Source organism: Suncus etruscus, chromosome 5, assembly GCF_024139225.1.
Source record: "Suncus etruscus isolate mSunEtr1 chromosome 5, mSunEtr1.pri.cur, whole genome shotgun sequence".
Classification (NCBI taxonomy): Eukaryota; Metazoa; Chordata; class Mammalia; order Eulipotyphla; family Soricidae; genus Suncus; species Suncus etruscus.
In genome coordinates this window covers 96,970,092-96,996,777 of record NC_064852.1, presented here as the reverse complement: position 1 = coordinate 96,996,777, position 26,686 = coordinate 96,970,092, and the positions used below count along the sequence as shown (strand labels likewise).

The 26,686-nt window shown below is 40.8% G+C and overlaps 1 protein-coding gene across 1 annotated transcript in view; it reads left to right on the top strand.

Moving 5' to 3' along the window:
- Positions 1-26,686, top strand: part of PPIG (peptidylprolyl isomerase G) — a 47,213-nt gene that overhangs the window by 6,652 nt on the left and 13,875 nt on the right. Inside the window, exons 2-9 of the mRNA XM_049773403.1 lie at positions 8,814-8,863; positions 9,733-9,811; positions 10,272-10,346; positions 11,097-11,204; positions 11,857-11,901; positions 15,967-16,054; positions 20,210-20,239; positions 20,329-20,468. Of these exons, the coding sequence (XP_049629360.1) occupies positions 9,751-9,811; positions 10,272-10,346; positions 11,097-11,204; positions 11,857-11,901; positions 15,967-16,054; positions 20,210-20,239; positions 20,329-20,468 (547 nt within the window). The 5' untranslated portion in view covers positions 8,814-8,863; positions 9,733-9,750. The remainder of the gene's footprint in view (positions 1-8,813; positions 8,864-9,732; positions 9,812-10,271; positions 10,347-11,096; positions 11,205-11,856; positions 11,902-15,966; positions 16,055-20,209; positions 20,240-20,328; positions 20,469-26,686) is intronic.

The window sequence follows — 26,686 nt, the reverse complement described above, 5'->3', positions numbered from 1 at the left end:
ATTTGATAATTTGTTGAGTCACATTGAAATCACTCACAATTTGTTTTGTTTTGGGACCACTCCTGTCTATTACACAGTGCTGGATCTGTGCTCAGGAATCACTCCTGGCTTTGAAATCACTTGGGCTTGTTTATGAACTTGGCCATGTGCAGAGCAAGTAAGCACCCTACTTGTACCATTTCTCTGGCTCCATTTTAAAATTTCTTAAAATAAAAATAAAGTTTGCTACATCCTCTGACTTTCACAGAAGAACTCTGCATCATTTGATGCTACTTGGTAGACTTTGACCCACAATATAACTTCTTTCCACATTGTAGACAATCTTCTCAAACCCTGCTTTTATCAAGTACAGTTATGTCACATACTATATTCTTTTTTTTGGGGGGGGGCCACACCTGTTTGATGCTCAGGGGTTACTCCTGGCTAAGCGCTCAGAAATTGCCCCTGGCTTGGGGGAACATATGGAACACTGGGGGATCGAACCGCGGTCCTTCCTTGGCTAGTGCTTTCAAGGCAGACACCTTAACTCTAGCACCACCTCACCGGCCCCACATACTATATTCTTAGTTGTCATTTTAGCAGTGTTTATAGCATCTCACAAAAATATTCTATCTTGAAAAAAATTTACTTTGAGGGGTGATAGTATAGTGGGTAAGGTGCTTGCTTACCTTGTACTCATCAGGCCCCTCATTGGATCTCTTGAATAGTCTCACAAACATTGCCAAGAGGAATTCTTAAGTCCAAAGCCTGGAGGAAAAAAAAAAACTGAGCATCACCAGGTATGACATGCATCCCTCCCCCATTTACTTTGATTGGTTTTCCAAAATAAGTAGTTCCTCATCTTTTTTTTTTTTTTTTTTTTTGGTTTTTGGGTCACACCCAGCAGCGCTCAGGGGCTACTCCTGGCTCTACTCTCAGAAATCGCTTCTGGCTGGATCAGGGGACCATATGGGATGGCGGGATTTGAACCACCTTCTTCATCTAAGGCAAACGCCCTAGCCCTACCGTTGTGCTGTCTCTCCAGCTCCCTCCTCATCCTTTTTATTATGAGATTTTTTTTTGTTTTTTTTTTTGTTTTTCTTTCCGGCCACACCCATTTGATGCTCAGGGGTTACTCCTGGCTAAATGCTCAGAAATTGCCCCTGGCCTGGGGGGACCATATGGAACACTGGGAACTGCGGTCCTTCCTTGGCTAGCACTTGCAAGGCAGACAACCTTACCTCTAGCGCCACCTCACCAGCCCCACTATGAGATTTTTTTTTACTTCAGTCACTTCAGACCCCACTGTTCCTCACAGTTAATCATAATGGATAAAATCCTTTCTTTTCAAATTCCTGCTTATATTGATATTTTGACCTTGTCTCATGGTGATAAGTGTTCTGAATGGCATCCAAAATGGCGACTTTTTTCTACGATATTTCCCCCCTATTTTTTCTTTTTCTTTCCTGTCAACCTAGAACCTCACATGTAAGGCATTAACTTTATCATTGAACTATATCCTCAGGCCCCCAGGTTTTCAGTTAAGTTTGTCCAGATTTAAACTGTGAAGGTTATCTGTGGTAGCTATACATTTATGAAATGTAGGGTTCTCTCTTTTTTCTGTTTTTTTGTTTTTTTGGTTTTTGGGTCACACCTGGCAGCACTCGGGGGTTACTCCTGGCTCTATGCTCAGAAATCGCTCCTGGCAGGCTCAGGGACCATATGGGATGCCGGGATTCGAACCAATGGCCTTCTGCATGAAAGGCAAACAAATGCCTTACCTCCATGCTATCTCTCCGCCCCGAGATGTCGTTTTAAAGGCTAAGGCAGGGGTCTCAAACTCAATTTACCTGGGGGCCACAGGAGGCAAAGTCGGGGTGATTCTTGAGTGCAAATTCAGTAGTAAGCCTTGAACATTGGGGGGTGTGAACCAAACAACTAAAACAAAACAAAACAAAAAAGATTCCTCTAGCGCAGGGCCACAAAATGTTGTAGGGAGGGCCATTTGAGACCCCTGGGCTAAGGCTTTCAGAGTTGATACGATTCCTGAATCTCTGGGCAGCAGAATGGATGTTCCAATTAGCAGGCATAAAATTAGTATTCATGACTTTGTATATCTTTATCAGAACTTGTGAGTGAGTGAATCTCAGGTGCATTGTCAACAAGGGATTAATTTCTGAGTGGTAATCAGCAAAGCATGTTGAAAACTCAAGTACTGTTATCCAGATTTTGTGATTTCACTTGAAGAGTACAGAATAGATTTAGCATCTTTTTTTTTTTTGTTTTGTTTTGGTTTTGGTTTTTGGATCACACCAAGCTGTGCTCAGGGGTTACTCCTGCCTCTGCTCAGAAATGGCTCCTGGCAGGCACAGGATGCTGGGATTTGAAGTACCATCCATCCTGAACTGGCTGCGTGCAAGGCACACGCCTTACTGCTGTGCTATCTCTCTAGCTCCAGATTAACATATTTTTTTATTTTTATATTTTGGAATTTTGGGGCCACACCCAGTGACACTCCAGGGGTTACTCCTGGATATGTGCTCAGAAATTGCTCCTGGTGTGGGGGACCATAGGGGTCACTGGGGGTCGAACTACGCCTGGGTCAGCTTTGTGCAAGGCAGATGCCATACCGCCGTTCCGGCCTCTAACATCTTTTTTTAAAAAAAGTTATAACACCGTGTTTTACAAGTTGTTCATAATATAGTTGTTTCAGTCATACGTTCCAACACCATTCTCACTACCAGTGTGACTTTCCCTCATGCATCCCTAGTTCCCTACAGTACTTCCTCTGACTCTGCAGATACATTTACTTCATACTGTTTTTTTTTTTTACAAATTAACGGCAAATGTAATTATCAAAATGTAGATTTGATCATTTTAATAAGTTAATTTGTGATGATTATTATTCACTGGGCTGGTTAGTGCCAGATGAATCTTCTGTGTTGTTTTTGTTTGATTGAGCGGAGTGCTTATATATGTAACTTTTCCATCAGATTTGCTGTGATCTTACTGGAATGCCAGTTCTGTGTAATTTGGAGTTGTCCCACTGCTGCCTACTTCAGGTGTGGTGGATCTGGAGTGATTTGGTGGTTTGGCAACTTGATGAATAAACTGGGTTGTTTCTGTCTCAAGGTGTTGGGTATGGCTGTAGGCTGTTGTGTCTTCAGGCAGAAAGGGGAATCTGCCTGCTCACCAATTCCAAGAATGCCCAAAGCTGTCAGCCTGCACCCATTCTTTTTTTTTTTTTTTTTTTTTTTTTTTGGTTTTTGGGCCACACCCTGTGACGCTCAGGGGTTTCTCCTGGCTATGCGCTCAGAAGTTGCTCCTGGCTTGGGGGACCTTATGGGACACCGGGGGATCGAACCGCGGTCCGTCCTAGGCTAGCGCAGGCAAGGCAGGCACCTTACCTCCAGCGCCACCGCCCGGCCCCCTGCACCCATTCTTTTTTCTAGCTATTCTTTGAAGATTAGTTGTGTAGCTTGACTATTTCTGTGCCAGAAAGGTTTTGGGTGTGGACTGTTTTGTTTTTGTATGCTGTTGAAAAAGTGGAAAAATTTAGACTTGCTAAAACAATGTTGCCACACATTGTTACTTTGTAAAAAGTAAAATATGTGATGCCAGAGGCAGTACAGCAGGATGCATTTGCCTTTCATTCAGCCAACCTGGGTTCAATCCCCAGCTCCTATAATGAGCCATTTTTCAGCCTGTCAGGCATAATTACTGAGTGCAGAGCCAAGAGTAACCCGTAAGCAACTCCAGATATGTCCCAAAAAGCTGGAGGGAAATTATGAATAGTATAGCCAAAAAATAGTACAATAAAAAGCATATACCTGGGGTTGGAGCGATAGTGCAACTATAGTGTTTGCCTTGCATGCGGCTGATCCAGGATGGACCTCGGTTTGATCCCTGGTGTCCCATATGATCCCCCAGCCAGGAGCGATTTCTGAGTGCATAGCCAGGAATAACCTCCCGAGTGTCACCAGATGTGTCCCCTTCCCCCAAAAAAGGCATATACCTATATATTAAATAAGATTTTTGTCTTACATACTGCAGTTTTGCTAAATTTATAATTAAATTAGAATCTTATTGTGTACACAGTTTAGTGAAATGGTTCTAACTTTCATTCAGGATGTTTATTTTATCCTTGCTCTATTTCACTGGTTAGGAATTTTAGTACAGTGTTGAAGTAAATTGGTGAGGATGGGACTGGAGTGATAGCACAGCGATAAGGCGTTTGCCTTCCATGAAGAAGGATGGTGGTTTGAATCCTGGCATCCCATATGGTCCCCTGACCCTGTCAGTAGCAATTTCTGAGCGTAGAGCCAGGAGTAACCCCTGAGTGCTGCCGGGTGTGACCCCCCCCCCCAAAAAAAAAGAGAGAGAGAGAGAATGGTGAGGCTATTAAAGACTTAAAATTATCATAAACCTTCATTTTATTAAGAGAAATATCTTGTAGAACAACAAAATAATGACATGATGTGACAAACATGGCAGGGTTATAAAAATTGCTAGGGCTTTCTTATTTTAAGGAAACAAGCCCATATTCCGGAGGATTGATACTTTCCTTTTTTTCTTTCTTTTTTTTTTTGGTTTTTGGGTCACACCAGGCGGCGCTCAGGGGTTACTCCTGGCTCTATGCTCAGGCTCAGGGGACCATATGGGATGCCGAGATTAGAACTACCTTCCTTCTGCAAGCAAGGCAAATGCCTTATCTCCATGCTATCTCTCCGGCCCCAGTATTGATACTTTCTTTTATGGGAATATAGGTGTCTCATGGCCATCGCATTGTTTATATTGGTTAGAAATGTGAAATAGGGCCCGGAGAGATAGCACAGCGGCGTTTGCCTTGCAAGCAGCCGATCCAGGACCAAAGGTGGTTGGTTCAAATCCCGGTGTCCCATATGGTCCCCCATGCCTGCCAGGAGCTATTTCTGAGCAGACAGCCAGGAGTAACCCCTGAGCACCGCCGGGTGTGGCCCAAAAACCAAAAAAAAAAAAAAAAAAAAAAAAAAAAGTGAAATAGAGAAGTTATGAGAAAATTATGAGAGAAATTTGAAAAAAAACTGTCTCTCCTTATCCCCCTTCTCATGCAACTATACCAAAAGTGAGCAATAACAACATTTTGGGCTAAATTTGAAGGCAACAAAATATATATATATATATATATATATAATGTCGTTCTCAATTCACATTATGTATAGGCATTAAAGTTGATTGACATCAGATAGTGAAGGAATACATCAAATTATTGGCAATTTGGGCAAAGTTTTGTGTGTTCTGGCTTATGGTCTGTGGGGTATGTGAAAATCAATAAGGTATGGTAGACACATGAACTTATAGATGATACAACTGTAGATTTTAGAACTAAATAGACACAGATGAGTACATTTAAAACTGGGCATGTGAATAGGATAAGACTCTGGGGTCTTAAACTCGAGGCCCTCGGGTTGTTTCAGCCCTCCCTACGACATTTTGTGGCCCTGCCCTAGAGGAATCTTTTTTTGTTTTGTTTTGTTTTAGTTGTTTGGGTCACACCCCCCAATGTTCAAGGCTTACTACTGAATTTGCACTCAAGGATCACCCCGACTTTGCCTCCTGCGGACCCCAGGTAAATTGAATTTGAGACCCCTGGAAGTGAATTGCACCACCCTTGTTATACTTGTATGCACCAGGTGTGTTGTTAAACTATGGTTTGGGGGCTGGAGTGATAGCACAACAAGTAGGGCCTTTGCCATGCTCGTGGCCAAACTATGACTGATCTGGGTTTGATTCTTGCATCCCATTTGATCCCCTGAACCTGCCAGGAGCGATTCCTGAGCACAGCACCAGGAATAACCCCTGAGCACTGCAGGGTGTGGCCAAAAACAAACAAAAAAACCTACTGTTTTGTATAGAGTGTATTGGGTACTGGGCATGGGTACAGACTTATTTTTAGTATTATCTATAACTTTTCTAGTAAAAAATTGACAAGGGAAGGAATCTTTATGGTCCATATATGGCAAAGATCCTTTTTGTATTGTTTTCTTTTTTGGGGGGGGCCTCAACCGGCAGTGCTCAGGGGTTACTCCTGGCTGTCTGCTCAGAAATAGCTCCTGGCAGGCACGGGAGACCATATGGGACACCTGGATTCGAACGAACCACCTTTGGTCCTGGATTGGCTGCTTGCAAGGCAAACACCGCTGTGCTATCTCTCCAGGCCCGCAAAGATCTTTTTGAGTCTGGTACAGCCTAACACATGCACTTCTTGAACTATGAGATGTGACAATTTTTTTTTTTTTTGTGGTTTTTGGGTCACACCCAGCAGTGCTCAGGGGTTATTCCTGGCTCCGCACTCAGAAATTGCTCCTGGCATGCACGGGGGACCATATGGGACGCCGGGATTGGAACCAATGACCTTCTGCATGAAAGGTAAATGACTTACCTCCATGCTATCTCTCGGGCCCCGAGATGTGACAATTTAAGAAAAACATTTACATTTTAATCTCTGTTCTAAATAGACGGGACTTTCATTTTTTTTTTTTTTTTTTTGCTTTGGATGCTTTTTATATTGTGTCCTTCATACTCTATTTATTTGTTTTTAAAAACCACACTTGTCAATGGTTGTACATACACGCGTAGGGAACTAAACTCAGGGTACATGTAAGGTGTGTGCTGACCACCAGAGACACATTCTTAGCTCTGTATTTAGTCTTCTTTTTACTATTCCTTATTCTCTACTATTAAAATTTAGACATTCTAAAGCAGGGGTCCTCAAACTTTTTAAACAGGGGGCCAGTTCACTGTCCCTCAGACCATTGGAGGGTCTGACTATAGTAAAAACAAAACTTATGAACGAATTCTTATGCACACTGCATATATCTTATTTTGCAATGAAGAAACAAAACAGATGCAAATACAATATGTGGCCCGCGGGCCATAGTTTGAGGACCACTGTTCTAAAGTCTGCAAATGAATGCCTTATTAAAAGATTTAAATAAAAAAATAAAAGATTTAAATATTAGCTATCTGCTATGTAGATAAAATTGTTAACAGTATCTAAGAAATGATGTGTGTGTGTGTGTGTGTGTGTGTATCTACACAAACATATCAATTAAGTCATTTGGGAAACAGCCCAAAGAACTGGAGTTTTTGATTTTCAATCACCAACCTTCTGCATGCAAGGCAAACACCCTTCCTCCATGCCATCTCTCTGGCTCCTGGTTTTGAAGGATTTTAACCTTTGTGATTTAGCTTGATTACCTGTTAAGCTACAGTTTTTTGCACTTTAAAGTTTTATAGCTATTGTTGATAGAGTACAGTTTTTCTTTAGCATTAAATATTGAAAAACATTTAACCTACTGATTCCTCAGTTATTGTAATTGTTTTGGGTATATATATTTTTTGAGGGGGTCACATCCACTAGGATTATTCCTGTCTCTGTGCTCCTAGCAGGCATGGGGGATTATATGGGATGCCTGTCAAGCCACTGTCCATCCTGTATTGGCTGTGTGCAAGGCAAATGCCCTACTGCTGTGCTACTGCTCTGGTCCCAGATTGCTCTTACCATTTTTTTTTTTTTTTTGGTTTTTGGTTTTTGGGTCAGACTCGGCAGTGCTCAGGTGTTACTCCTGGCTCTGCTCAGAAATCGCTCCTGGCAGGCTTGGGGGACCATATGGGATGCCGGGTTTCAAACCACTGTCCTTCTACGCCCTACCTCCATGCTATCTCTCTGGCCCCTGGAGTTCATGTTTTGATGCAGGAGGTCCAGGTTTGACTCTTGGAAAAGCCTCATATGTAAAACTTAATGTGCTTTTTAATTTACCGTATATACTCGAGTATAACCCGAGTTTTTCCGACAAAAATTCTGTGCCAAAAACCCGAACTTGGCTTATACTCGGGTCATACAGGTTATTTGATTTGGTGCACACGCACTGAATCAAATGCACTCAGTCTCGTCTTCAGCCTTCTGCTGGAGGGGGCAATGCTTCAGCTCAGTCCACAAGTTGCGGCTGAACTGAGGAGGTAGGCGGCTGAACTGACCTGGATTCCACTGAACTATTTAACCCATAATATTCTACACTTTGTATGAGACCGATAGCAGTGATAGTGATATATACGAACTCAGTGATGATGACAATGTCAATGCTGATACCCTCACATCAGATACAGCTGAAGCTGTTTGGACATACAGAGGAAGAGGAGGAATCCAGTTTTGAAGGATTTTTTTTTTTTTTTTTTGGTTTTGGTTTTTGGGTCACACCTGGCAATGCTCAGGGGTTACTCCTGGCTCTACGCTCAGAAATCGCTCCTGGCAAGCTCAGGGGATCATATGGGATGCCGGGATTCGATCCACCGTCCTTCTGAATGAAAGGCAAACACCCTACCTCCATGCCATATCTCCGGCTCCTGGTTTTGAAAGATTTTAACCTTTGTGATTTAGCTTGATTACCTGTTAAGCTACAGTTTTTTGCACTTTAAAATTTTATAATTATTGTTGCTAGTTTACAGTTTTTCTTTAGCAATAAATATTGAAAAACATTTAACCTAATGATTCCTCAGTTATTGTAATTGTTTTGGGTATATATTTTTATTTTTGAAGTTTACCAGTGGTGGCTGCATTTTCCACCTCAGCTTATACTCGAGTCACTAAGTTTTCCAGTTTTTAGGGTAAAATCGGGGGGGGGGGATTGGCTTATATTCGGGTCGACTTATACTTGAGTGTATATATGGTAAATGTAATTCTACTATATTGCTGTTAGTTAAATAGTCCCACTTTTATTGATTGATACTTTTAGAAATGTGAATCTTTTTGTTTTGAAACTTTATTTTAATTAAATTTAATTTTTATTTTCTAGGAAGGAGACAATTGGATCTGTTTGCCTAGATTTTTTTTCTCTATTGAAAGGTAATCTGCCTGTTGATTTCACTAATCATAAAGTTTCATATATTTCATCTGTTTGGTATGGTAATCTAAATTTGATTTGCAAATTTTTGGGGTTTTTATTTCTCCCCCAGTACCATATGGGTGTTAACCATCTTAAGATGCACAAAGGTTGCTGTAAGTGCTGTTCAAGGGGACCATTAGAAAGAAAGCGGGGTGGGCCAGAGAGATAGGACAGCAGTAAGGTGTTTGCCTTAGACGCAGAAGGATGGTGGTTCGAATCCCGGCATCCCATATGGTCCTCCGAGCCTGCCAGGAGCGATTTCTGAGCATAGAGCCAGGAGTGACCCCTGAGCGCTGCCGGGTGTGACCCCAAAACCAAAAAAAGAGAAAAAGCAGGGAAACATTTGGTGCTAGGGATTGAAACCCAGGCTTCCCTGATGCAAACCATGTATATGAGCCATCTCCCTGGCCTTAAGTCCTTTTGTATTTTGTATTTTACTCAAAAAATATAAAGTGATCTCTAAAAAGAATAGACTGGAAATAAAGCTCAATTTTTAGCACATAATGCCTTACATATATTAGCCCCTGGCTCCACCTGTGACATCGCAGTAAAACAAGTGAAAGCTCTATGTGATTTATGTCCTGAATGATTATATAAGCATAAGCGCAAACTAAATTTCTAGTTTGTGCTTTACAGAAATGTGTAAAACATTGGGGCCAGAGTAATAGTAATAGTACAAATAGCATGCTCCTGAGTTTGGTCTATCATCCCCTATGGTCCCCAAAGCTCACCAGGAGTGACCCCTGAGCACCAGAGTGTGGCCAAAAAAAATTTATAACACATCTTTGCTATTTTACTCTGTTTACCTGAGACTGTATTTTACTCATAGACTGGAAATTCTGGAGTCATGGGAATAAAGGTGCAGCGTCCTCGCTGTTTTTTTGACATCGCCATTAATAATCAACCAGGTAAGAAAATTAGTGTTCCTACTTAACATTTATTTTTAAAATATTTAATATTGACTCCAGAGTATAGCAGGAGAAGGAAAAAAACTTGATTGGAGGAGGAGAAACACAAATATTAAAGGATGGGGTCCAGGGGCCAAGTGGACTCAGGTGCATCAGTGGAGATAAAAGTAAAGGACAGAACTAAATATCCAAGCCAAAGTCAACAACAATGGAATCAGGAGACCCAAACTTTTAACAATCTAAATTTTAAATGAGGCTGGGGAGCAAAGGATGGTAGTTGAGATACACTCTGGGAAAATGGTGGAGGGAGGTTGACACTGGTGGTGGGATTGGTCCTGACTCATGGTGTATCTGAAACCCAACTATAAAGGACTTTGTAAATCACAATGGTTTTAATAAAATTAAAATTATTTAATATTTTAAATTAGTAAAGAAGTTTAATCCAACTTATCTTTTTCAGCTGGAAGAGTTGTCTTTGAATTATTTTCTGATGTGTGTCCCAAAACATGCGAGAACTTTCGTTGTCTTTGTACAGGTTTGTTGACATTTTCAATTGCTCATTTGACTATGGATTGCTCTTTTTGAGGCGGTGGTCACATCAGCTAGGATTATTCCTGTTTTTGTGCTCAGAAATTGCTCCTAGCAGGCATGGGGGATCATATGGGATGCCTGTTGAGCCACTGTCCATCCTGTATTGGCCGCGTGCAAGGCAAACGCCCTACTGCTGTGCTACTGCTCTGGTCCCAGATTGTTCTTACCTTTTTTTTTTTTTTTTTTGGTTTTTGGATCAGACCTGGCAGCGCTCAGGGGTTACTCCTGGCTCTGCTCATAAATCGCTCCTGGCAGGCTCGAGGGACCATATGAGATGCTGGAATTCAAACCACCGTCCTTCTGCATGCAAGGCAAACACCCTATCCCCATGCTATCTCTCCAGCCCTGCTGTTAATTTTGTTATAACATTTGTTAGATTTCTTCATGCATACTACTTCCTTCTCTTAACATGCAGCTTATGCAGCATTAGCTACCATACGAAAAATAATTCTTAAAAGTGTAAATTGTGATGGGATTTTTATTATTGACTTATACATTCTCAGGAAAACATGGGTGATTTTTAAAATGAATTAAAGACAAAAATTTGACAATGAAAATTCTTAGTTTAAAGTGTGTGTGTGTATTTTAAGAGAAGTATATTTTACAAGGCAGTAGCTCTCACTATTTATTTTGCTTAATCTACTACCTTAATTTCCTTTCTGATAAATGGCCTACTAATTTTTCTTCTATATAGGTGAAAAAGGGACAGGAAAATCAACTCAGAAGCCATTACATTATAAAAGTTGTCTCTTTCACAGAGTTGTTAAGGATTTTATGGTTCAAGGTGGTGACTTCAGTGAAGGTAAGACTGAGAAAACTATATTATTAAATACCTTAGATGACAGAAGTCTCTGAATGTGTACCTATTCAGTTTTCTTCTCATCTTGTTTAATCTTTGGGCAAACTCTAGAATATCATAGTTGTTCATAATCTTTCAATATATGTGCTTGATTTGATCGTATCTGTTAATCCTTAATACTATGATAGTGTTTACTTATGATTGTTGTAAAAATCCTTAAAGTATTAAAAACACCTTGTTTGTTTGTTTCTGGGTCACACCTGGTGGTGCTCAGGATTTACTCCTGACTGCACTCAGGACTCCCAGCAGTGCACTGGGTACCATATGTGATGCTGGGAATTGAACCCAGGTTTGTTGCATACAAGGCAAGCACTTTATCCACCATACTACCACTCCAACCTCTTAAAACACCTTAACTATATTCTAATAGGCTTTGAAACTTACTTATGACCCTAGCATACAGGAAAGTAAGTTATTGGGATCTTATCAGTATTGCCTTTAATATCTCTTTGATTTAATATCTCTTGTGATTTCCTGTGAACCTTTGAATACTGTTTCTTTAGTTATTTGTGTACCTACTTTTTTTAGAATAATTTTGTGTAGATGTCATTTTCTAGGAAATTACTATGTTAACAGTCCACATGTTTCACTTTAGGAAATGGACGAGGAGGGGAATCTATTTACGGAGGCTTTTTTGAAGGTAAGATGTTTACATTTAAATTGTTTTTAATGTCTTATTAATTAGACTTTTCTTTATTGATTCTGTAGAATTATTTATGGAACAGTATACTAATACCCAATTACATACAATGAATCTAGAGGTTAAGTTTTTTTTTTTTTTTTTTTTTTTTGGTTTTTGGTTTTTGGGCCACACCCGGTGGTGCTCAGGGGTTACTCCTGGCTGTCTGCTCAGAAATAGCTCCTGGCAGGCACGGGGGACCATATGGGACACCGGGATTTGAACCAACCACCTTTTGGTCCTGGATCGGCTGCTCGCAAGGCAAACGCCACTGTGCTATCTCTCCGGGCCTGAGGTTAATTTTCTTGTGAAATATTTATGGAGGTAGGATTTTTCTGCCTTTAGGGCATTTGTATGTGTTATTTGAAAGGTTTCAGTTATATTTAGCTGTGATTTTTCAAGCTAATGTATAGAAATTTTTTTGCAGTTTAATTATTTGGTACATTTGGATCATGTAGCAGAGTAGAGCAAGACAGCTCTACCCAGCAGGAAGTATAAGAATTGGTGTATATACATATACCATTTAGTACATATATGTCAGTTCACTTGTAGACATGTCTTTTTTTTTTTTTTTTGGTTTTTGGGCCACACCCGTTTGACGCTCAGGGGATACTCCTGGCTAAGCGCTCAGAAATTGCCCCTGGCTTGGGGGAACCATATGGGACACCGGGGGATCGAACCGCGGTCCGTTCCTTGGCTAGAGCTTACAAGGCAGACACCTTATCTCTAGCTCCACCTTCCCGGCCCCTTGTAGACATGTCTTAACTGGCATTTTAGGTATCCTGCTGACCTAGAAAGCTGTTAAACTCGGGCCCGAGTGCAGCGTCGTTCGCCTTGCAAGCAGCCAATCCAGGACCAAAGGTGGTTGGTTTGAATCCCGGTGTCCCATATGGTCCCCCGTGCCTGCCAGGAGCTATTTCTGAGCAGACAGCCAGGAGTAACCCCTGAGCACTGCTGGGTGTGGCCCAAAAACCAAAAAAAAAAAAGTAAGCTGTTAAACTCATTGCACCTGTGCATATTGTTTGGCCTATTGGGAAGTAAATTATTCTGTCACTATACTATAAAAATTTAAACCTTACCAATGTGCACCCTCCCCCCACCTAGGGTGGAGTCAAATTGTAGAACCTTTTAACCTTTATTTTTGTTGTTTTTTGTTGTTGTTGTTTTTGGGTCACACCTGGCTGCACTTAGGGATTACTCCTGACTCTGTGCTCAGAAATCGCTCCTGGCAAGCAGGGGGGACCATATGGGATGCCAGGATTCAAACCACCATTTGTCCTGGAACAGCTGCGTGCAAGGCAAACGCCCTACCACTGTGCTATCTCTCTGGTCCCACCCTTTAACCTTTAAAAGTAAAAACAAGGACTGGAGGGCCAGAGTGAGTACAAAGGCAGGTTGATTGCCTTGCATGTAGCCAACCCAGGATCAATCCCTGGCAGCCATTTTGGTCCCCCAAGCAGAGCTAGGAGTATTTCCCGAGTGCAGAGCTAAGAGTAAACTGTGAGCATTGCCAGGTATGCATGTCCACCCACCTAAAGGAAAAAAAAAAATTAAAGAAAAGTGGAGATGACACTGAGAGTAAGGTGCATACAGTGCTTCAAGTTTTCAAGACAAAAAAATAAAAGAAATATATTGATAGTTGAGAATATATACATGACAGAAACAGAAAAATTGGGGGCAGGGGGACAGACTTTGTTAGGCACTAACAGTGAGTACCATAAACTTGGTTTCATTGTAACTGTAGTGAATGGTGCCATTTCCTGTGTGTAATATCTCCAGAAATTCTATTAAGTGATATTTTGAAGCCTTCCAAATTTGATTTATTGTTTGTGTTCAAAGCATAATGATCTAATTAATAGGCCACTCAATTTGGGGGAATATGTAACCAGAAGTCAGGAAAGTCTAAGATATAACAATTAGTAGTAAGTCACTGCTTCAAGTGTCTTATTTAGTTACTTTTTGAATATCTAAAATAAAAACTAATAGTTAATTATTGATGAAGAATAAAGGCCTTGCATCTTAAATGTACTCAGGAACACACACCTCTCCAGACTTAAATGTGAAGTGTGGCCCTGGCAACTGAGTTTTATTATGAGTTGCTCCTGGGCCCCCTGATAATACCTTGGGAAACCCGCTTGAGGTAAGGTTTCTGCCTTGCAAGCGCTAGCCAAGGAAGGACACGGGTTGGATCCCCCAGCATCCCATATAGTTCTCCCAAGCCAGGGGCAATTTCTGAGTGCTTAGCCAGGAGTAACCCCCTGAGCATCAAACGGGTGTGGCCCAAAAAAACAACCAAAAAAAAAACCCCACCACATTTATTATTATTAATATTTTGTTTACCTTAGTTCATGAAATAATCTTATTTTCACTGGTTCACAGGTATGAAAAGATTGAAAACCACAGATCTTAAATAAACTCTTAGCATGTGTACTAGAGTAAAAACATATAGCCTTATATTTATTATAGGAATTTGAGATTTTTTTAGTAAATTCACATTTTTAATAGGATCTTTATTTTCTATGAGGATTGTTTTGGATGAGTAGGGTGGCAGGGATTAAGTTTAGGACCTCATACATAAGTGGAAGAGATGTACCACTGACTTTCCTCTAAATATTTAAATTTTTCTTTGATATTCGAAAAGGGGCTGTTTCTATGATTAAGATTTTTCTCAAGGAACAGAGTGATAGTCCAGTGGCTAGGGGCTTGCCTGTGCATCCAGGTTCAATCCTCAGCATCCCATCCCTCAAGACTACCTGGAGTAATTTCTGAGTACCACTGGGTGTGGTCCCCAAACAAAAAAGATTATCTCTCAGGACTGGAGAGATAATATAAAGGCTAAGGTGCTTGTCTTAGCTGTCCTAGTCCAAACACTTATGGTCCCTCTGAGCAGTGAACCAGAAATAGTTTCTTCACACTTCCAAATTTGGCCCTAATATTCCTCCTCCCATTTTTTTCTCTAGAAATTTTTTGGTTGTCATTTGAAAGATAAACAATGTCAAAATAATAGCTTTCATCTTTCACTTTTGAGATATGCTAAAGTTTTGTTTCCCATTCCATTTGCTTAAGTTTTCTTTTTTCTTTTTTGTTTTTGTTTTTGTTTTTTTTGGGCCATACCCGTTTGATGCTCAGGGGTTACTCCTGGCTAAGCACTCAGAAATCACCCCTGGCTTGGGGGGACCATATGGGATGCTGGGGGATCGAACCGCAGTCCTTCCTTGGCTAGCGTTTGCAAGGCAGACACCTTACCTCTAGCGCCACCTCACCGGCCCCATTAAGTTTTCATTCTAGAAAAAAAGTGGTTGGTAAGTTGCTCTCTTTGTAGTAAATGACACTGTGGCACAGGGTAAGTTAATGACTGTCTATTTTCAGGATAATGTATGAACCTTTTGTGCTCAGAGACAAAGTGTATAATATTTAAAACAATCCTATTTGGATATTTTTCTGTTTTTTTTTTTTTTTTCATTTGGATCATTCTAGATGGTATTTGGAGACTTGGGGGCCACTTGGTGGTTCTTGGAGATGGAGCAGCAATACCTGGAACCAAACCCAGGACCTGGCACATACAGGACATGATTTACCACTTGAGTCACATTCTGGCTTTGCTCTTTTTTAAATTTATTTATATTTTATATATATATCCATGTTAATTAGTATAACTTTCCCAGCACCAATGCCACCCATCTCCCTTCTTCCCCATAGAATGCCTGCCTTGACTGCTTGTCTGTTTGTTTTTTATAAAGGAAAATTTGATTTTTTGGTTAAATAAGTAAAATTGTGTGAGGTTTTTTTCTCTTCCAAAACCTGTAAGGAGAAACCAGGGGAGTGTTAAAGTATTAGGGCTTCATATAAAGGAAGCTAAAATGATAGAGTATATTGGTTAATATTTGATTTTTATCATCACCTGATTTTTATCTAAATTTTGTCTGGCACTAAACAGAATATGAACACAAGATATGAAGAGGAATGAAAATGGCATATTTTTCGGGCGTGATAGCTAATGTAGCTTAAAACTTTGCTTCTCTGTAGATGAGAGTTTTGCTGTTAAACACAACAAAGAATTTCTCTTGTCAATGGCCAACAGAGGGAAGGATACAAATGGCTCACAGTTCTTCATGTAAGTATTTATGATACGATGATTTAGAATGTTTTTCTGTATGTTTTTTCTCAAATTAATGCCCACCATTAATAATTAACAACTAGATGAATATATAAAAATATTTGAAGAAGGGAAAGCAGAATTGTGGAAGTAGGGTAATTCGTTAAAGGGGTACTGGACTGCACTGCTAATAAAGCTTTTAGACATAGGTAATTCGGGGTTTCAGACTATAAAGCAGGATATCTTGTGCATCAAAATAAATATAGTAATAAATTATCAAAACCAACATCAGGGGCTAGCAAGTTAGCTCAAAGGTTTGAGATCGTGCTTTGCATGCGAGAGGCCCAGGTTCAATCCCTGACATTATACAGTCTTCCAAGTACAGAGCCAATAATAGCCTAAAGCACCACTTGGTGTGACCCCCCCCAAAAAAAATCACCAGAGGGGGAAACAAGGGAAAAAAAAGTTATTTTTGATGTTTTTGTTTTTGGGATGGGGCATACCTGGCAGTATTAAGAGGTTACTGCTGGGGCCAGGAAGGTGGCGCTAGCCAAGGAAGGACCGTGGTTTGATCCCCCAGTGTCCCATATGGTCCCCCCAAGCCAGGAGCGATTTCTGAGCGCATAGCCAGGAGTAACTCCTGAGCATCAAATGTGTGTGGCACAAAAAACAAAAAAACAAAAAAAAAAAAAGAGGTTACTGCTGACTCTGCACTCAGGAATTTCTTTTTTTTGTTTTTTTTTGTTTTTTTTTTGGTTTTTGGGTCACACCCGGTGGTGCTCAGAGGTTACTCCTGGCTGTCTGCTCAGAAATAGCTCCTGGCAGGCACGGGGGACCATATGGGACACCGGGATTCCAACCAACCACCTTTGCTCCTGGATCGACTGCTTGCAAGGCAAACACCGCTGTGCTATCTCTCTGGGCCCTCAGGAATTTCTTGTGGTGATGTTTTGGGGACCAAGTAGGCTGCCAGGAATCAAACCCAAATCAGCCAAACCCATGCAATAGGTAAAAACTCTACTCCAGTTCTGAAAAACTTTATTTTTTTTTAAAGAAATTGATTCATATAGAAATAATTGAATGGATAAGTACCAAGAAGTAAAGCTATTCTTATTAGAATGCCAACTAATCTACATGAAATTAGAGTCACCATTTTGTAGTCATTACAGTAATCATCGATTCAGGGAGACATAATCTGTGGGTATATCTTCGGGGTCACATTCTAGCTTGCTCAGAAACTACTGGCTCTGCTCTGGAGTAATTTTCAGTGATGTTCAGGATACCATATGTGGTGCTAGGGATTAAATCAAGGTTAGCTGCATGCAAGCATTTTCCTTAACCCCTTTGCTATCTCTCCAATTCTGTAGGACAAGTTTATTAAGGTACCAGGATTTTTTACTTAGATCATCTCCAAAAATATTTAAATAGAGTACAGTGAAATTCACAGACTGAATTGATAAATTTACTTATTCACTAAAATTTAGTTGAAACACCCAAGTTAAACAATGTCAGTATTTTCTTTTCTTTTTTTTTCTTTTTCTTTTTTTTTTTTGTTTGTGGTTTTTGGGTCATACCCGGCAGTGCTCAGGGGAAACTCCTGGCTCCATGCTCAGAAATTGTTCCTGGCAGGCACGGGGGACCATATGGGAAGCCGGATTCGAACTGATGACCTTCTGCATGAAAGGCAAACGCCTTACCTCCATGCTATCTCTCCGGCCCCAATGTCAGTATTTTCTAATTCTGATTATAAAAGATGCTGTTCTTGACTCTACACTCAGGGATCACTTATGGGGATCTCTGGCTTAGGGGAGCGTATGCTGGGGATTGAACCTGGTCCATCTGTACATAAGCAAACACCCTACTTGTTGTACTTCAATCCTAGGACTTTTTTTTTAAAATAGCGACATGATTTCTCAAGAAAAGAAAAAAGATTGCACTGTACTCTTGAAGTGTCACTGCCATCTGACTCTTGATTCCATTCTTGTACTTGTTTCACCCATACCTATCCATCCATATAAGTAACTTATTTCATGGTTTGTCTTCTTGTGTTTGGTTTTACAAACATAATCACAAACTACTTTCATTTTGAATAGCATTTAAATCATGTTCTTTTTAGTTACCATTACATCCTGGAAATTATACCATGTTGGTTCTTCCTTGCAGCTGTATAGTTCTCTATTGTACGCACAATTGCACATGTACGCACACATATTTACTCCACCAATGGCCATTAAATGGGTCTTTGTAAGTTTTGTGTTTTATTGTAGAAAAACTAGAATACAGAAATTCTGCCCGATTTTTCTGTGCAATAGAAATATAATTAGAATGTTGTATATATTTCATAGTCATCTTTGCATGCCACTAAATCTCATCATTAATAACTACCCATGCATCCATTGTCTGAATATACCGTGCTTCAGCGCCAACTATCTACATGCAAGTGAAAAAGGTTTTGTGTGTGTGTGCATGTGCTCACGCATGATTTTACAAAGTTCTCATGAGTATGACTAAGGCAGCAGTATTAGGATGATTAAAGTTAGGTGAGCTTTTAAAAACATGCAGATGTGAAAAAATAGACTTAAATAGAAAAAGTGTTCCACTTTTTTCATATTGTGTGTTCTTTAACTTAAATGAACTTTCTGTTATCTAAAGTTTAGTACAGATCTTTTTCTTTGATATAAGGTTTATTTTAGCTACACAAACTCAAAAAATCATCACCACCTCGTAAGCAAATAAGCCTGCTAAGACAAAATAAAGAAGATAGAGATAATTAACCTGATCTTTCATTGACATGTACCACATCTTTCTAAAACAGTTAACACAATTTAAGTGTTGGCAATCTTAAAAATTTACAAACACTAGGGTGCAGAAACATCGTGTAGCAGGTAGGGCATTTGCCTTGCCTGTGGCTGACCCAGATTGATGTCTTATATCCCATATGGTCCCACAGGCACTGCCAAGAATATTTTCTGAGGGCAGAGTTAGGAGCAACCAGAGCACCACAGTGTTGCCCCAAAACAAACAAAAAACAACAAATTTTAAATACTATATAGAATATTTCTGTTCAGGTTCTAGAAAATACATTTCAGGGTCATCAGAAAACATACTTAAGCTGTTAAAATTGATTAATTGAAAATCCCTATTGTTGGGGCCAAAGTGATGTACAGTGGATAGGGCACTTGCCATGCACGATGCCAATCCAGGTTCGACCACATCATTCTTTATGATCCCCAGTGCACCAGCAGGAATGATCCCTGTGCAGAGATAGGAGTAAGCTTTGAGTACCACCACTGGTTGTACATCATCACCCCCTTTACATACTCCCAATTAAAGTCCTGTTTTTCCGTTTAACTGGTGGGTTGGTCAGATAAGTTAAAATTTGTCCATGTAGCTTATATTGCAACCATTAACAGAATAAGTACAGATGAATAGAAATAACACCAAAATGTCACCTTTCATTTTATGCAAGTCTTCAGTTACAAGTTGGTGTTATATTTATAATTAGAGCAGGCTTCTTTCTTTAGGGAGACGGGAAAGTTGTGTTTTTGTGCCACATGAGATTATATTCTGGGTTTACTCTTGCTTCTCTGCTAAGGGATAATTTATGGCAGTGGGACCATACAAAATGTCAGGGCTTGATTGAATCCTGGTTAACCAAGTTCAACCTTGTTGTATCTCCCCAACTCTAAAATTGGTATTTCAAAACATATTATACGAGGAAAAAATTTTAATTCTGTTCTATTTAAAATTAATACATGGGGCCAAGAGATAACACAGTGAGCAGAGTGGTTTGCCTTGCACAGCACAGCCAATTGGGTTCAATCCCAGCATCCCAAAACAAAAACAAACCAAAACACCAAATCAAGAGGCTGGAGAGATAGCATGGAGGTAGGGCGTTTGCTTGCATGCAGAAGGACGGTGGTTCGAATCCCTGCATCCCATATGGTCCCCCGAGGCTGGAGTGATTTTTGAGGGCAGAGCCAAGAGTAACTCCTGCGCACTGCTGGGTGTGGCCCCAAATAAACAACAACAAAATTAAGATATGTTAAGATAGCCTATGATTTGTTTACAACTTTGTTTCTCCAATACAGTTATTTTTTTTTCTTTTTAGAGATGCTAACTTTGTTTTTCTCTGACTTTGTTTTTATTCTTCTATCTGATGACTTTTGAAAGAACAACGAAACCAACTCCTCATTTAGATGGGTAAAGATTATTTTCTTTATTTTATTCCCCACTTTAAATTAATGTTTATACAAGAAGCTTGTGTCTAATCTTTTTCACTTGATTTCTAGGCATCATGTTGTTTTTGGACAAGTGATTTCTGGTCAAGAAGTTGTAAGAGAGATTGAAAACCAGAAAACAGATGCAGCTAGCAAACCATTTGCTGAAGTGCGGATACTCAGTTGTGGAGAGCTAATTCCCAAATCTAAAGGTAAGGACAAGTATATATTTCTGTAAATTCTTATCTTTAGAAGACAAGCAGACATGGGGCCGGAGAGATAGCATGGAGGTAAGGTGTTTGCCTTTCATGCAGGAGGTCATCAGTTCGAATCTCGGCGTCCCATATGGTCCCCCGTGCCTGCCAGGAGCAATTTCTGAGCGTGAAGCCAGGAATAACCCCTGAGCACTGCCGGGTGTGACCCATAAAACCACAAAAAAAAGAAGACAAGCAGACACATAATAGTTGATAATGAAATTTACAGAAATGAAAATCTAGATAATTTGTTTGGCAGGGGACTTCTTTTTGGGAGTTTTGTTTGTTTTTTGTTTTGTTTTTTTTTGGGTCACACCCGGCAGTGCCCAGGGGTTACTTTTGACTCTACACTCAGAAATTGCTCCTAGCAGGCTCGGGGGACCATATGGGATGCTGGGATTTGAACCACTGTCCCTCTGCACGCAAGGCAAACATCCTACCTACATGCTATCTCTCTGGCCTCTTGATTTAGCTTTTGGTTTGTTTTTGTTTTGGGGATACACAAGTTGGCGCTTGGGTTACTCCTGATATTGCACTTAGAAATTACTCCGGGCAGGCTCGGGGGACCATATAGGTTGCCTGAGATCAAATTGGTCCTTCCTGAGTTGGCTGCTTGCAAGGCAAATGCCCTACAGTTGTGCTACAGCCCTCACTTTGTAGTCTTCATGGCTGTTCCTGATTTCTCACAAGTGACCCCTGGCAGTGCTTGGGAACCATATATTGTACCAGGGATAGAACAGGTTGATCCCATGCAAGGCAGTTGATTTACCTCCTACACTATCTCCTTTAACCTGTATAACTAGTGGCGTTTATTGCATATTGGACCTGATAATTTAAAAGTAATGGGTAAGATTATCTTTAAACCTGATTTAAAAAACAGTAAAAAACTTTTTTCGGGCCCGGAGAGATAGCACAGCGGCATTTGCCTTGCAAGCAGCCGATCCAGGACCAAAGGTGGTTGGTTCGAATCCCGGTGTCCCATATGGTCCCCTGTGCCTGCCAGGAGCTATTTCTGAGCAGACAGCCAGGAGTAACTCCTGAGCACCGCTGGGTGTGACCCAAAAACCAAAAAAACAAAACAAAACAAAAAAAAAACAACAAAAAAACTTTTTTCTATTTTTATTATTTTGAGGGTGGAGACTAGGCCACCACCTACTAGTGCCCATGGCTTAGTTCTGGCTCTGAGCTCAGGGTTCACTCCTAGTGGTTTTTGGGGGATCATATGAAATACCTGGGACCAGACCGGGTTGGATTGTGTGCAAGACAATCACCATATGTTTTCATTTCTATTTTTATTAATCTTGAGGTAATAAACTTAAAGCTTAGTTTATAAGTTATATGTGAGATATCTGTAATTTTTGGTATTCAGAATAGTCATAGAGAAGAATCGTTTTTAATTTTCTGTGTTCTACTTGAGCTTGTTGAGTTCACTTTCTCTGTCATATCAGATACATGTTTGTAAACCTTTTCAGGATTATGCTATAGCTCTAATAGAGTTAAGAGTTATTTTATAACAGTGGTCCTCAAACTATGGCCCACGGGCCACATATTGTATCTGTATCTGTTTTGTTTCTTCATTGCAAAATAAGATATATGCAGTGTGCATAAGAATTCGTTCATAAGTTTTGTTTTTACTATAGTCTTTTTTTTTTGGCCCACAACCAACAGCTCTGGGGGTTATTCCAAGCTCTATGCTCAGAAATTACTCCTGGCCCCTAGGGGTTACTTCTGACTCTGCAATGAGAATTACTCCTATAAGACTCAGAGGACCATATGGGATACAAGGAATTGAACCTGGGTCATTTGGTTTTTCGGGCCACACCCATTTGATGCTCAGAGGTTACTCCTGGCTAAGCGCTCAGAAATTGCCCCAGGCTTGGGGGGACCATATGGGACGCCGGGGGATTGAACCGAGGTCTCGATCTTTCCTTGGCTAGCTCTTGCAAGGCAGACACCTTACCTCTAGCGCCACTTCACCAGCCTCGAACCTGGGTCATTTGAACTTGGGTCAGCTGCATGCAAGGCAAATGCCCTAGTTGCTGTGCTATCGTTCCATCCAAAGTTAAAATTTTTTTTTTAAACTTAATGATTGATTGTTTGGTTTATGAGCCACACCAAGCAGTGCTTAGGGTTTACTCCTGGCTCTGCACTCAGAAATTGCCCTGGCAGGCTGGGGGACCGACTTTATGGGATGCTGGGAATTGAACCGGTTCCCTCCCAGGTTGGCCAAATGCAAGGCAAATGCCCTACTGCTTTGCTATCTCTCTGGCCCCAAAGTTAAAGGGACCATATGGGATGCCAGGATTCGAACCACTGACCTACTGCATGCAAGGCAAACATTTTACCTTCATGCTATCTCTTTGGCCCTTTGTAGTCTCTTAAATATGGATCACTTTTTCCCTTTCTCGACAGTTCTAAATTTCTTTCACTAACAGCTATTTTGCTTCACTAAAAGAATGAAATTCTTTTTTTTTTTTTCTTTTTGGTTTTTGGGTCACACCCATCGGTGCTCAGGGGTTACTCCTAGCTGTCTGCTCAGAAATAGCTCCAGGCAGGCACGGGGGACCATATGGGACACCGGGATTCAAACCAACCACCTTTGGTCCTGGATCGGCTGCTTTCAAGGCAAAAGCCGCTGTGCTATCTCTCCAGGCCCAGAATGAAATTCTTGTTCAGAATCATTGTATTTTTCAAGCTTTACTTCCCTCTTTTTTTTTTTTTTTTTTTTTTTTGAGTGGGAGAGTGTGGGACGCTTCCAGGTGATACTCAGAAGACTCAGGGCTCCCCCAGATTTCTGGCCAACTGAGCTGAGTGTTTCAGTGAGAAGATCTGAGGATGCTTTGCTGCTACAGTCCTGTCTTACCAATGTGGCTAGGGATTACCTGTACAGAGATCAAGCAAGGCATGGCGGGGGGATACAGGGACTACCTGCATTGCTAGGGAATGAACCAGATTTGATATCATGCTAGGCTAGTCTTTTTACCCATATTGTCTCTCTGGTCTTTAAAGATAGCAGATACAATCATGTGTACACAGAAATATACTCATGTATTCCTAAATATTAGAAAGTATTAATAACTATGTTCAATTTTTGATTCTCAGCATTTTTTCTGTTTGTTTTTGCTTTGGGGCCATATCTGCTCAGGAGTCATTTTTGCTTCTGCACTCAGAAATTATTCATGAAAGTTCTCAGTGGGGGTGCCGGGGATCAAACCTGGCTCTGCTACTTGCAAGGCAAATGCTCTATCTGCTGTACTATCACTCCAGCTCCATTTTATTTTTAAAGCTGTTTCCCTTCATTATTGTATTGACTGGAGTGAGCTAACTTGTGCAAACATGCTGAGCTATGTACTCTTTTATTTATGGTTCATTCACTTGAGAAGGGAAGGAGTTAGCTGTATCTGGTGGGACTGTGGTGCAGACATTAGGTGCTGGAGACCATATTTAAGGTCTTGTTTTAACATGTTGAAAGCATGTGTTCTATAACTCAAGCTACCTTCCTGCCCTAGAAAATCCTTAGATAGTATTTTTCTAGTTGTCATATTTTCTCCCACTTCTTACTTCATTGTACCTAATGAACTTATTTTAGTTAATGTTCCCTGAGATCCCTGTTATTTTATTTGAATTTTTAAAAATTTAAACACCATGGTTTCAAGGTTGTTGATACTAGTCCCCCCCACACACACAGGTAAAGTTGTTCATGACTGACTTACAGTCACACAGTTTACAACAGCCTTCACCAGTGTGCATTTCCTGTCAATGGTGTCAGCTTTTCCCTCTTCCCTCCCACTCATCTTCCCCATCCCCTTTTAAATACTTTATTTATTTGTTTGTTTGTTTGTTTGTTTATGGTTTTTGGGTCACACCTGGCATCGCTCAGGGGTTACTCCTGGCTCTATGCTCAGAAATCGTTCCTGGCAGGCTGGGGGACCATATGGGATGCCGGTATTTGAATCACCATCCTTCTGCATGCAAGGCAAATGCCCTACCTCCATGTTATCTCTCTGGCCCCTGAAATTTTTTTTGTTTTTTGTTTTTGGTTTTTGGGTCACACCCGACAGTGCTCAGGGGTTACTCCTGGCTGTCTGCTCAGAAATAGCTCCTGGCAGGCACGGGGGACCATATGGGACACCGGGATTCGAACCAACCACCTTTGGTCCAGGATCGGCTGCTTGCAAGGGATTAGTTATGGTTTGGACCATATACAGCAGTGCTCAGGGTCTACTCTTAACTCTGTGTTTCAGGAGTTCATCCTGGTGGTGCTCAAGGTACCATGTGGTGTTGAATCACCCCAGGGTTGATTGTGTGCATGGTGAGCACCTCAACTCCTATATATCTGGCTTCCTCAATTTGAAATTACTTTTTCAGAGAAACCTTAAATCATAGTCAGTCATTGTTCTCTGATTGCCTTCTGTTATAAGTATACTTTTTAGTTAAGCCAGGGGCTTAACATACACAGCAAGTGTTCTAGCCCTTTGTGCTAATTTTTTTTAGCTAACTTTGTTTCTGGAACTCTGGACTGTGTTCAGGGATCATGCCTAGTATGATTAGGGGACTATATGCGATTAGGGGACTAGAATTGAATTCAAATTGGCTATGTATAAGTCAAGTTCCCTACCAATTGTACTTATCTCTCCAACTTCACAAACTAAATTTTTTGCTTCTTTTTTTTTTTAATTTTTTTATTTTTTGGCTCTTAGGGGTTACTCCTGGCTCTGTGCTTAGCAATTACTCCTGGCAGGCTCGGGGGACCATATGGAATGCCATATGGGTTGGCTGTGTGCAAAGCAAATGTCCTACGTGCTGTTTTATCGCTCTGGCCCCTATATTGTTCTTTAATTTTTTACATCTAGTTGTCATACAGAAGAAAAAAGTAGAAAACTGTAAAATTAGAATCTGGAACTCATAAATGTTATTACTAAAAGTATTTTTACAAATTATGGCAGCCAGATGTTTTTTTTTTTGTTTGTTTTTTGTTTTTTTTTTTTGGTTTTTGGGCCACACCCAGTAACGCTCAGGGGTTACTCCTGGCTATGTGCTCAGAAGTTGCTCCTGGCTTGGGGGACCATATGGGACACCGGGGGATCGAACCGCGGTCCGTCCAAGGTTAGCGCAGGCAAGGCAGGCACCTTACCTTTAGCGCCACCGCCCGGCCCCAGCCAGATGTTTTTTTAATGAGCTTAGTATTGTTTAGACTTAGCTATTACTTACTTAACTTTTATTTGTATTTGTGATATACCTCTGACCTACATATCCAGGGATCTGGCAATTATTTTTTTATTTTTTATTTTTTGTCATATCTGGCAGTGCTCAGGGATTATTCCTGGCTCTGCACTTAGAAATCACTCCTGGCAGGCTGGGATGCCAGGATCAAGACTCATGTCTCCTTTTTTGTATCTTTCAGTTGAAATAGCTGAATGAATTGTTAAATATTAGGTTTAATGAGCATCTACAGAAATTCTAAATGTCTACTTAGAAATTTGTTTTGTTGGGGCCGGAGAGGTGGCACTAGAGGTAAGGTGTCTGCCTTGCAAGCGCTAGCCAAGGAAGGACCGCGGTTCGATCCCCCAGCATCCCATATGGTCCCCTGGCATCCCATATGGTCCCCCAAGCCAGGGACAGTTTCTGAGCGCTTAGCCAAGAGTAAACCCTGAGCATCAAACGGGTGTGGCCCAAAAAACCAAAAAGAAAAAAAAAATTTGTTCTGTTTTTGCTTTTTGAGCCCTACCCCGAGACACTCAGGGATTGCTCCTGGCTTTGCATTTACTCGCTCCTGGCAAGAGGACCATAAGGGACGCAGGGGACCAAACCGAGGTCCATTCTAGGTCAGCCGCATGCATGGCAAGCATCCTATCGCTGTGCTATTGCTGCAGCCCCAAGAAAGTTTTTCTAAAAGTATTAATCAAATCAGAATCTAGAGTAGTGGCTGTAATGGTGGCACAAGCTGCCTAGGATGAACCCCAGTTCGATTCCCCACCGCCACCCCCGCGCATCCCCGATTGTTCCCCAAGCCAGGAGTGATTTCTGAGCATAGAGCCAGGTGTAACTAACCCCTGGGCATCATGGGTATGGCTCCCCCTCAAAACAAACAAACAAACAAACAAAGAATATAGAGTATTAGGAAAGGACTTAAAATATGCTTAATTAACCTCAAGTGTGGAAGGAAAAGATAATGG